The sequence below is a fragment of the Acanthisitta chloris genome, unplaced genomic scaffold (genome assembly GCF_000695815.1).
Source record: "Acanthisitta chloris isolate BGI_N310 unplaced genomic scaffold, ASM69581v1 scaffold10435, whole genome shotgun sequence".
In the NCBI taxonomy this organism is placed as follows: Eukaryota; Metazoa; Chordata; class Aves; order Passeriformes; family Acanthisittidae; genus Acanthisitta; species Acanthisitta chloris.
Window position 1 is genome coordinate 218,630 of NW_008675370.1, and position 13,567 is coordinate 232,196.

At 36.1% G+C, this 13,567-nt stretch overlaps 1 protein-coding gene across 1 annotated transcript in view; it reads right to left on the reverse strand.

Annotated features, from left to right (window-relative positions):
- The window catches only part of ARL15 (ADP-ribosylation factor-like 15), a gene marked incomplete at its 5' end in the record, with an annotated part of 126,115 nt that extends 116,233 nt beyond the window's left edge, over window positions 1-9,882 (reverse strand). The window contains one exon of the mRNA XM_009075720.1: window positions 9,674-9,882. Within this exon, the coding sequence (XP_009073968.1) occupies window positions 9,674-9,882 (209 nt within the window). The remainder of the gene's footprint in view (window positions 1-9,673) is intronic.
- Window positions 9,883-13,567: the final 3,685 nt, after the last annotated feature.

The following is a 13,567-nucleotide window of genomic DNA, read 5'->3' on the forward strand; positions in this document are numbered from 1 at the left end:
CCTCCTGCAACTCCTTATTTTCAAAATCTATAATGTTCTGTCCATCAATCAAGCTCATAACCTGGGAATGAGCCTTGACTTTTGTCCTACATCACACCCACATAACATGCAAGACTTTTTCAGAACCAAAATGGCTTGAAAGAATCTGAGTAAAAAAAAAAAATTTAAAAAATAGTAGGTGTTTGCTTCTTGGCCTTTGACAACTGTACCATTGTCCCAGTAACATGCATCCAGAACACTGATGCAAAGATAATCCTTTCCCTATCCTGTCACTTGGAAACATGCCATTGTTTCATGAAGTCTCACATATATGCCATCATCTCCATGTCCATAGGTGCATGGCTTGTTATTGTTCATAAGAATTTTATGCTCACACATCTAAAGCAGATTTGGCCTCTGATGGGCCAATGATGCATCAGTTTTCAGTTTTGCTTCCCCAAATACTCAGAGAAATTCTTCTCAAGCATCTTCAGAAACGAGTTTGAAGAGGAATAGAAAGCATCCCTTACCCAAGCTGAACTCTGAGCACCTTCTGTTTGATGCAGGTTTTAAGAAACTGCATACACATGTTCCCAGCAATTTCTTCAGGGTGTTAATATTTACAGACAATATTAATCTATGCCGCTTCACAGTGCAGGCAGTGCTGATGCAGCTGAAAATTTTCTACTTTTGAGACACATAATTAAGATCCAATTTTAAATACCTCCATGGATATAAATAGATTTTCTCCTGTTCTGGTTATTGTTGAACCTTTATGACATCACCAGTAAAGATGATCATCATGATTTCCCATGCATGTGAGTATTGAATTCTTGCAGAATGAACTGAGGACAGAAATTAATTTCATACACTGCATGGCTACTCTAATGTAATGAAGATGATGTGATCACAATCAACTTAAAAAACATTTTTAAAAATTTACTTGTTATATTGAGTACCAAATATAAATGGTGTAGAAAATAGCTGAGCTACACAAAATGAGCCTCTTCCTTGGTAAACACAAGGTTCACAATATATTTAACTTCCCCTCAATCAGCAAAATTATTTTAGCACTAAGGACAAAAATAAAAGAGAAGGATATGTCCTCATCTTTTAAAAAGCACCAGCTTGTATTCTTGAACTCAAGAATACATTCTAATATATATTAAGAAGGATGTCTGAAAGAAAAACACATACTAAATCACTTTTACAATAGCAGAGTTTTCACAAGCTTGATCCAATGCATTACTAAATACTTTTCCATTCTCTTTCAACTGATCCTGAGACCTTTTTTTTAAAAATGGTAGAGTTATATTTAGACAGCAGTCATACAGCTACTATTTTGTTCCATTTGAAATTGTTATTAATTCTGAAAGAAATACATCTTCTCTTGCTCATGCAAAATGTCACTAACAGTAATTAAATTTTTGAGCATTCAAGAATTCCTCTGAAGAGCAGTATCACAGACATAGAGGCCCAAAAGGATCATAATGATTGTGTGGTCAGATTTCTATCCAACAGGCCTCAGGATTTCATTTAATTCCCTACAAAAGCCCAGCAACTTTTGACCAAGCAAAAAGGTTTTCAGAAAGAACTGTAAAAAGCTGTGCTCTTCTCAGCTCCAGCAGTCTTTACTGACTACAATATGTGTTTGTAAGTATACAAATATTTATGAAAAATATTTACTAAAATATGAATAAAGATCTTTCTGTCTGAAAGCATTTGAAAGTGTCTCTCTCTTAAAATTGCTTTTTTATTTATACAGACTATGTCCTACCTTCACAGTCATTGTGTTTAGTTCTGTAAGTACAACGAACTCTTCCTTGTAGAATGAAATTTTCTTTCTTCCTCCTTGGCTTGGAAAACCATAAAGATACTGACTTTTCAAAGCATATAGTGAAAATAAATGCCTCTTTCATATCTCCCTCTCAACTCTAGTAAACATAATTGCACACCTACTCTAGAACACTCACTGACAAATAAGATGGAAAAATTATTTCCCAGTATTTCCTCTACAGCCTTCCTCTACTCTGTTTCACCATAGTGGGATAAGCAAAAAACCATGAGGATAAGGTGGGAGGAAGAAAGGTCCAAACCTCCAAACACCTCCAGTTTTCTGCACTAGTACCACTTTCTCACCTTCCTCCCACCTCTCGTCTGAACACTAACTTACCCAATTGTCTTTTCAGCTGAGTCTGTTTAAAAATAAGGCCATGAGAAAGGATGGTAGTTAAGTAATTTTTATGCCCAAACCAGTTCATCACATGATCATACAGTCAGACTGTCACACCTGAAGGATGGGAGAAGCAAAGATATACAAATCAAAGAAACACTCCAAGTACACTCATATATATATATCTAAGCCAATCATTTGAAGACCCCAAAAGTGCTGTAAAAATGAAGTTACTGATGTTGAAACTATACACAGCAACACTTTTCAAAATCTACCCCAAGACATGCAGCTTTTTTGCAGACCTGTACCTGGCACCACTAGCTGCAAGGGCTGTTCAAAAGATTTACTTCTCTAAGGTCAATTTGATGTTGTGAAACTGCTGTATGTGGACTGTACTCCCACTCCTGTGTCTTAGCTATTCTACTTCTATTCTTCAGCTCTGGGTACATTGTGCAATAAGTGCACATTTGCAGGTGTGCTCAAGCATTTGTGTCTGTATACTTAGAAAGGTCATTCCAAATCAAAGTTTCTAGGGGCAGTCTTTTAACTCAGTTCCTTGCAGACTTACTTCTGAACAAGGAATTTACTATTCAGTGAGATACTTTTCTTTGTTGAATGTGCCACATACATTGGTACAGCAACATTAAGCTGTACTGAGTGATATTATTCACCTAAAAATGATCAACAACACCAATTCATCTTTTTATGTAATGAAAATATATTGAGGATTTCATCTGTCATGGCTTTTTTATTGTAAAACAACTGAAACACAAGTTCATGGAAGGAAAAAGTGCATTTACTGTTTGGATATAGTCTTGCAAGTATATGAAATTGTTTTGCTCTTCACATCTAACTAGGATGTGGATCTACTCACATTTATTCAAACTGCTTATCATTTTATATTACATCTTATATACATTATTTTATTTTAGGAAATTTTTGTATCTAAGTCACCTTCCTAAGAGGTCTGAAGGAATTCTTTAATCAGAATGGGAGTTTATATGAGACAAATAGGAGTTATTTCTGCATTGTTCTAATATTTCCTAAACATCAGTTTAATAATATCCCACTCTCCTGCAAATGTGTTCATAACTGAAGTCTGACAAATAACTCCTCTGTTCCCTCAAAGGCCACAGTTGTGAAGGAAGCAGCCAATACTCAAAATAGCAGAGTCCAGCTCCAAAACAATCTTCAAGTATCAGGGGATACACCTTGGACGAGAAGAAGTATTTGCAGTGAGGGGATTGCAAATATTAAGGTCATTAAGGTCACTATGATCTCAAAACAGGGTAGGAATCCATATTTTGGCTATTTACTGCACTAATCTGAAGATAAATCATTTCAGAAACAGTTTCTTGAGGAACCAAAAATCTATCCCCAATTTAACTTTGCTATGGATGTCCCTGTCATAAAGTACACAGATTTGCAACAGCTGGTCTCTGAGAATTCAGATAGATGAACTAATTTGAGAGGCTTGACCAGGGTGAAGATGAGACTACAGAGAGCACTTTCATTTTCATTCTTGGTTTCAGACAAAGTTTTTGTAGTACCTGCTGCTGGAGAAAATATCTACTCAAAACTGTTAGCTGAGATACTGCATACCCTCTGAAGCTAAATCTCCTCAGGTGTCACTGTTCGATGCAGTTTTTCAGATTGCTAATAATGACACCTATAACTGCTATACTGAAAGGGTTTCCAAAAAGAAACCATTTTCTCCTAACTAGCAGAAACTACAAAAGGCATGAACTATGGAAAAATAGTATGAAGACACTGCGATATAAAGAAGTGATTACATCCTGGAATTGAGCCTGTCGTACACAGCCAACTAGACCATAAAGCATCATGAGGTCCAGAAAGCTCAATTTCTAGAGTACTCCAGATCCCCAGCACTAGTAAGAGTTGAGGGAGTGAGAGCTCCACAGAAGCTTGCAAACCTGGGTGCCCTCCTGCAATGGTCATTTAGCTTTACTATACTTAAGGCTTCAAGAAGACATTGTTTATCTACAAAATTATTTCCAGACATAAACAGCAGAGAAGAAACTGGCAGAGTAACAGATAATAGCCCTCATATCCCAAAGATGGCTCGTTTCGTAAGGAGTCACCCTCCACTACTCTGACAGCAGAAAACCCAATTAAACACTGTCCATGATTCAAAACCCATATTCTTAACAGATAAATACATCACAACCTATGTAAGTATGGGATTAATCTTTCACACTTGCTTTTGAAAATACTGTTTGCAATTCAAAGATATCTTTAATCCTGCTCTATCAAACAAAAAAGGAGAATGGGAATGACTCTCCTGTGGAGTTTAACAAACCCACCAGCTCAACTTTAATGTAAGATCTTGTATGCAAGAGAAAAAACAGCACTTGTGATCATCATAAGCTTTCCACATTATTTTTTTTCCTGACAACAGTATTAAAAGCAATAATATAATCATAAAATAGACTGAGAAGACTTTTGATTTGCTGTCCACCAGTAAGTCTATATTAAAAAACCCTAGCATTTTCTTTTTAAATGGGAATTGAGAAAATATCCTCAGTGATTTCTCTTTATACTAGTGATCACCAATTTTTACATATGAACAAATATATTAATTGCCTGTCTTTTTGGAAAACAAAAGAACCACCAAAAGGTTATACTCTATGAACATCTCCACATATATGGTCTTAGTATAGAATAGTTCAATTGGAACTGCCTTTCAGTGATCACCTAATGTAACTGCAAACTTAGAAACAGCAATAAATATATAAAAAAGAAACTCCCCAACACCAACATGCTGTCAAACATGTAGCTACTTCACCACTAAACTGGAAAAACTAGTTTGATTGTCTTTCTTATGGCTTCCAGAAATCCTCAAGATTCAGACAAGGGTTCAGCATACTCTGCTCCTAAAACACAGTGGCTACCAACAACATCCAGCATATCCTATATGCAGCACTTATTGTTCTGTCCTGGGAGGAAAGTGACTCTCAGTTTGCATACTTGTTCCAATCACAAGAATGTACTAGAATATCCACCTTTTGATACTATTAAACAAAGTAGCACACATTCAGAAATAAAAATCAAACAAGTTGATAATGATAATCATGCTACTGTTCCCCTGCAAAGCAATTAAAACTGCTTTTATCACCATAAATCTCAAGCAAGATTTTAAGCCTGTAGCAGAAATCTGACTAATCAAAATCAGTATCTAATCAGAAGTACTTTTGTCATGGAAAAGCAAAATCACACTCTGTCAGCAAGATACTTATTTAATAAAAACATATAATTAGGTACACTGTTTTAGAATTGTACCCTGTGTTTTGGAAACCATGGCCAAACCGATATGCCACCATCTTCCCACATGCTGAGTAACTAAATTTATTTTACACTTGTAACTATTTTTATTTACCATTACAGAAGCTTTCCAAAACTACAGTCAGAACTGACTTACATGTGATTAATTCTTCATTATTGTGATTTTAATCTAAAATAAGGTTATTTTGCAGCATATCTATTGACTCAAATAGGACTGTAGGAGTTTTACAGCCTGATTAATATACGCAGTTTTTAGTTCAGCATGGCTCACTTGAAACCACAAAGCTGCTATTTGAAAATATCTAAATATGTGCTACTGTCACAGGATGAACAAAACAACTTGCAAATATCTTTGACATATTTGCTCATTTTGGCTGGAGTAGAGTTAATTTACTTCACAGTGGCTAGTATGGGGCTATGTTTAGGATTTGTGCAGGGCGCAGGGTTGACAATTCAGAGATGTTGTGGCTGAGCAAAGCTTACACAGAGCCAAGATCTTTCTGCTTCCCATACTGCCATGCTGGTGAGGAAGTTGGGGGTGCATAGGAGGCTGGGAGGAGACACAGCTGGGAGAGGAGACACAGCTGGGACAGGTGACCCAAACCGACCAAGGGGATATTCCATACCATATTATATCATGCTCAGTATACAAAGTGGGAGGAAGAAGGAGGAAGGGGAGATATTTGAAAGGATGGTGTTTGTCTTCCCAAGCCACCGTTAGATGTGCTGGGGCCCTGCTCTCCTGGAGATGTTGAGTGAAGGAGTAAATTAATTTCTTGTTTTGCTTTGCTTGCGTGCATGGCTTTTGCTTTCCCTGTAAAGCTGTCTTTATCTTAACCCATGACTTCTCTAGCTTTTATCCTTCTGATTCTCTTTTCCAACCCACTGGTAGAGGAGTGAGTGAGCGGCTGCATGGGGCTTGGTGGCTGCTGGGGTTAAACCATGACAACATGGGAACATGGAATAAACACCATAGAAGTTTATGCAAGAGAAGTAAGAGTCACATCTTCATTTACAGTTTCTACAGTTAAATGTCAAATTTAATTTCTTTATTTCATTTAAAATCAAAATAACTAGGAAACAGCCAACCAGCAACTGAACTCAGGAAAAAGAAAGACTACATTTACTGAATTGCATTTCAACTCAGTTTCTCTTGTACTTTTCCCTGATTACTTCAATAGTATGAAGTATATTCTCCAAAATGAATTAGGTTAAATTACATTTCATAAATTAAAGAAGTTATTTGGATATTCTTGCAAAGAGATGTTATAGCTGTGAATTGAACTATGCATGACATTGTTTATTACTTACAGCACACAGCTTCTATAATATTATTTCTACCTACGCAATGCACAGAAAAACACATTAAATAAGGTATAGAATTTTGAAAAACTGAAGCAATTGCACTTCCCAACAATAAATATAACTAACATCTGTTGCAGAAACTGCTTGGCACTTACACAGTTTTGTGAAGGATTTTTGTCGTAGATAAATATTTTTCTACAATTCCTATTATGCACCACTCAACTCAGACATTTTCCTTAATTATACTCCAAGGAGTCCTTTCATATCCATTAAAGAAAGGCAATTCGTTGCCTAAAAGAATGCATACATACTTTTACTTTTCAACTGTGATTCATCTGTCTTCTGACATTAAAAAAAATAGAAAAATCAAGGAAATACGTATAATTAATGGACTTGGTTCTGCAAAAATGTCTAATAAAATCTCAGTGCTCAACACATTGGTTTTGTCAAATTCTTAAATATGCTGGTTTTGATACAAGGAATGGTTTTATGATTCAGCATTTCACTTTCATTTCACGTCACAATAATGAGGACAACAGCACAGCAAAGCCATTAGGAAAGCAAGAAACTTCCATTTCAACTTCGGCAAAAATGACTGAATAAGGCTTCCACTTTGTACACAATGCAAACACAGGGCATCATTTTTTCAGGAAGAAAGAGACAAATCTGTGACAATCTCCTCCTTTTTTTATTCTTCTTAATTCTGTTTTCCACTATTTGTAAGTAAAAAAGTGCAAAGACATATACTGAGCTCTTGATAGAGGGTTGTTTTTTTCCTGAAAACGCGACTAAGCTACGCATATTTAACAAAATTCTTGTATTTACCATTTCATGCACACTCAGAGCAGCAACCAAGGCTTGTCTGCTGGAACAATTAACTAAATTTTTTTTACATTATTTTTTAAAAAGTACGCAGTAGAAACCTATTTAAAGGCTATTGTAAGCATAAAGATCTGCTTCTCTACTGAGATATCAAACAACTGGTAATGAAGGATGAGGTGAAAATGAGAGTATTGCCAATAAAAGAAAAGAAATGCTAACTCTGAGCACACAAAAAATTCAGTTCAGGCCCAAAAGTCTACCCACATGTGCTCAACTGCAATATGGGAGAGTTACATGTATAACTTGCTGTAAACCAAATCAGCTGGCATTGTATTCACTATTCTCATGAAATTGGACAAGAAACATTTCTTAAATTAAACCTCAATTAACTTTGAACAAAATTTGGCCATTTGAAAAATTTAAAAAGTAGCAAAATAAGAAACACTTAAATCATGTCAAAAAAAAGAATTTTTGTTGATGGAAATTGTAATCTGTATTGTTCAATGAAAACAAACTTACAACCAAAACATGAAGAGTATATTTGGATGATCAGGTGAAATCAGATGTGTCTCAGTATATTGTAATATTTTAAGTGGAAGGTTTAGGAACATATGCTTTGCTTTTACACTGTACAATAAATTAGGAGAAATTAATAAACTGATATACCAAAAAACAGTCATATCACATTTCATATTACATTTTCCTTAAAAATTCATTAGTTTTTTCTACATCTGTTTGCCTATGAACAAGACCTAGAACTTGCAGATTCTATTCCTGTATCATTTTAGTTTACTTTTATATGTAACTAGGTATACTAAATCCAAACTCTTTTTTTCCCCCACTTTTTTCCTAAGCACGGATTCTTGGAAGAAGGACCAAAAATTTCATTAAACATTTTACAGTATAGTTTACATTCTACTCATATTAAAATCACCACTATACTCCAGTCACATTTGCAACAGTTCTTAGCACATAATAAGCTTAATTTTTAATCCTCTTTTGGCTAAGAAAGGAGGCAGAAGTAGCAATAAAGCACTAAAGACAGTATGTTCAACTATACTGTACTAAGAGCAGCTATTCTAAAGATCAGTTAGTTCTGAATTGAAAGCCTGAAAGTTCAAATTTTAGACAAAGAAGTTAATCTAAGAAAGGATCAAGTTTAAACACAAAGTAGCAACATAGGTGCTGAACAGTTTTAACTGCTGTTATAAATACACCACGAACAGAACAAACAGAAGATTTCACATACAATCTTTAATAGGAAGAGTCCTTTAAGTGACATCTATAAACAGAATGACAGAACCAAATTTTATCTTCTGCCTACAACTTCAGAAGAATAAGTAGAGCTTCTCACGAAGAATCAGTAACTTTCAGCATTTCCTCAAATGCACATGACATGAAAGGAATTGTAGACAAGCTGAATTTTTCAGAAACTGAAGAGCAAAAGCTGCACTGAATAGAACTATTACATAATTTACTATGTGATAGCTAGAAATTAGACAAAAACATTACTCCTTAAAAGAGGAAAACCAGACCTAGTTAAGGACTTCAGAACAGGAGTTGCAAGTCCGCCTTACACCAGTACATAGCAGTTCAGAAAATAGCTTTTACATAAAAGACAACCTATAGTTGCATTCTATTGCTTTAAGCAGTTGCAAAGAATGGAGTAATGGAATAGTGCAAAATTAAAACTAATAGCAAACAAAAACCCAAGCTAAATAACCAAAAAAAAAAAAAAAAAAAAAAAAAAAAAAAAAAAAAAAAAACAAAAAAAAAAAAAAAAACACTGTCCCAGCAGCTTTACATAAGAGTAGTTTAAAAAACATCTTTTCTCCCTTAAGCAAAATATGATGAAAGCAGAAGATCTGTTTGTATCCAAGTACTACTTGTCTGTTTTCCAGAACAACTAAGCCTGTATAGAGTGCATTGGACTAAGTTCTTAGAAACTGGGACTGTTCTTGGTCTGCATACTTACACTAAAGAGAAACTGAGGCCAGTCCTTCACTACGATGTCAGGGCAATAAGTAATAGTGGGTCAGTGGTGTGCTGATAGCAAATACAAACAGGCAAGATGCTGCCACGTTAACATACCTCTTGTACGGAGCGAGCTGCTGGCTTGTCTTGGTGATTGGCCAGTATTAAAAACGGCAAAGTACATAACTGTGGGTGCTGGAGAGCAGAATGCAGTTCATTCCTAGCCGTTTCTAGATCATCTTCAGAGGAGGCGCTGTCTAATACAAATATTACCCCTTGGGATCCTTGGTAGTAACGACTCCAGTATTTCCTGATATTGTCAGCCCCTTTCAAGACAATAACAAGAACTAATTAAACCAAGAATAATTAAACAGATTTAACACTTGTAACTGAAAATAACCCATCTAGTTACAATGATCAAAACAATTAATGGGACTGTATCTTCCAATCATCATTAAAAGAATAAAAAGGAAAAAAGCCATCATAAATACAACACACACAACTGTCAAACCAGCACTGTTTAAATAAGGAAGTTGACTCAATGCAGCTTTCATCCCTGAAAGCTTCTGCTCCATTAATGCATACAGGCAGAACTACCATGCTTCTAGGACCAGTGCTACTAGTCTAATCCTTTACCTTTTCACTGAAATATCTTGGCACTAACACCTTTGCCCAATCTTTTTTACTTAGCCCTGCAGCTCCTGCCATAACCTGTAGCTTCTGTCATGGCAGCTCCTCATTTCTGAGTAAGAAAAGGTCTTCCAGTTCATCTCCAAACCATCAGAGAACTACTTCATAATTGGGGAAAAAAGGTGTCAGGAAAGCCTATTAAAGTAATTAGATACTTAATGAGGAGAATGGTGATACAATAGTGAGTTGAACAGTGAATGAGGAGCTATGGTGACAACATGCAAAGGCATTCAGTTCAACTACTTTTGCTCTGTCAACCACACTAAGGATTTTGGAAGAGCCCAACAGCAGACACATGAGTGACTGTACAGGCTTATATGCCAGAGTAATTTTTAGGACACAGTTCAGCAGCACTCAGCCATCTCAACAGAAGCCAAGCAATAAGGTTATCAACAGAAAGCTTTTGTCTCCCCTGGAGAGCAGCATATGTTGCAGCATTGAGGTAGGAAAAAAAAAATTGTATTTGACAGCTGTCAAACTATCTAAACTATGATTTGGATATGGGCTATTCTTTGTATGTCTGAATCTGGCACTACACTCATGGGGACGAACACTAAACAGTGAACAGCAGCAGCAATAGTCTAGTACAAAACTTGACATGTCTGCCAGACAGTGACTTGCAGAAATGTGCTGAAGGTATCTTTTATAGACACTTTCCTTACTTTCAGACAAGGAGAAGTGAACTTCTATGCAGACAGAGATACTAAGATCTTAAAATAACAAAACTGCTTTTCAGTGAAACAAAACACAAAATTTCTGAGCAACATGTAAACACAACATGAGATTTTAATGCAACACAATTACTATAACATTGATATAGTACTTAAAATAGTCAATTTATACATCCTGCAACAAAAGACAGTCACTAAACAGAGGTGAACAAATAAATACTTAAAAAGGAATTTGCATCATATACTTTTAGTATCCAACTCAAGAGTATTCAAATCTCATCTCATGGAGTTATTGTCATCTTTGCACCAGCCACACTGGAGCCTTAAGCATTTTGTTTCTGTATCTGCACATACAAAATTTAGATAGCTAACAAACACTGTGAACACACACACAGACACTTTCTTCTACAGAGAACACCGAAGTCATACATAATCAGTTCTTTTCTGCAAGAGACTTACAGAGTTGACTGGTTAAAGGCAAATGGTCATGAGATTTAGTCAAGACCTTGCTTAATTTCTCTTTTGATTTAACCAGACTCAAAGCAACAATGCACAAATAGGACATATGTTTCATTTATTGTATCATCAACCTTTGAAGACCAATATTACATATACAGAAAAGGGATTGCATAGAAAGCTCATGCTATGTTTCTGTACCACACAAATATCTGCCAACTGTACTTGTTAAGAATATCATAGCATCTGTTAGATGTCCCAGTCTTTCCAAACAGCTGTCTACATCAGAACCAAGCAGAGCAAGTTGCCAGAGGGACACTATTTACATAGCCACACACAGCAGTGTCACAGGCATCTGAAGTATCACATTACTTTAAAAACTAGTAGAGAATCATTTTCAATGAACTGAAAGGCCAAGACCATGATCAGTTCTTTGAAGGTATTTTTTTTCTGTCCACCATAACATCTGTCTTATTTACTCTAAGCATCAGTCAGCTACTTTTCAATCACATGTCACTGCCAGAACCTGAGTCTTATCTTTGTAACCTCACTAATTCTAAACAGAAAAACTGTGTGGTGAACTGCAGAACATTTGACCTTTTGTATCCAAGCACATAGAAGAAAGCAGCTCATGGATCCCTACATAGGACACTGAAGCCAGAAAAGGAGTATGTTGATTTGTTGGCCTTATGGTCCCGTCGTTTTGGTTTAGGTTCTTAGCAGCTCAGCTTTGCTTCTCCACATCAACAGTCCCAAAAGAAAAACCACCAAAGCATACTAATCCTTTTCTCTGCAGCCCTGGCTAGCCACCATGGCATAGTTATAAGAACCAACTTATAATGTCCAGCAAACCCTGGTATTTCCTCTGGGATCTTCAATTATTCTAGTGACCTGCTCTGAACTTGCTTACACTTCAGTTCTGAGGAAATCACAGCCTGAGGTTTAAGAATAAAAATAATTTGCACTAAGCAGACAAGAAAAAAGGCTGATAAAGCTTGTACCTTGGGGTGCCATTTTAACTCATTTTTCTGGCAAATGCACTCGAAAAATAATTCTTGGCATCAATAAGATATCAGCAGCTGGAAATCACAAGTTATACAAGACAAATAATCTGATATTCTTTTGCCTTAACTCTTCATAACCAGGGAGTGTACCTCAGCTCCTTTCCTCAGAGCATTAAGCAGTATGCTGTGGAGCTACTCTGGGCAGGAAACACTGCCCTGTGAATAGTGATCCAGTCACCACACTTCGTGGCATATAAAATTCAGTCTTAGAAAGCCAGTAGTTGTTTTTAAAGGTGCAATTTAGCACAGACTATTCTATGAATTAATCTTTTCATCTATTTCAAAGGTTTCTAAGACAGGGAAATTCAAAGCCTGAGTTCTTTGGCAATCCAGAATGTAATGTGCATCCATTACATACCCTCAGGCCCTCAGAGACTGCCAATACAAAACTAGGAACTTAACTTCACTGGTACCCAAGCATTTAGGCTTGTCAGCCTGATATCATGTGTTTCTCTAATGGCTTGGCACCATATGGTTTTGCACCACCTTCAACCATCTTTATGCCTAAATTCAGATTTAAAAAACATAATTAAATTTTTTTTAAAATCTCAAGAACATCAGAAAAATATAAGAACGCACACTGCACTGAGGTCATGCTCTATGTGAATGGTTCACAAAAATGTGATGTTCAGTGTAGTAGTTTCCTCAGGCACAGGCAAGGGCCATGTCTCACAGCTAAGTCTATGATTTGCTTCTCTCAGCAATGAGCCTATGGGAGTGGGTTGAGTCCCGTGATGTGACTAAAACATACCATTTACAAATAAATTAGAAAAAGCAACAAAACTCAATGCCACAACTCAATCACACCACTTATTAGAAAAACAAAGGTACTATTCAATCAAATGTAGGCTTGAATTACTTTATAACTAGAAAAACAAATCAAAACAGAAAAAAGCCCAGAAAAAAACCCCGAACCAAACCATACCAAAAGCACCCAAAAAAATTACAAGATGCCGTCATTAAAAACCTCAATCATTTAGCATTACTACAGGGCAGGTAGATTCAACTCACTGCAATATTAAAGACCTTTCATTTATGCTTCTTTATCATCAACCAAAGGAACAGTGTGCCCATATTAATAATGTTAATGTTTTGTATCACTGCCAACAGTACCCCTTAGAAGCTAGGGG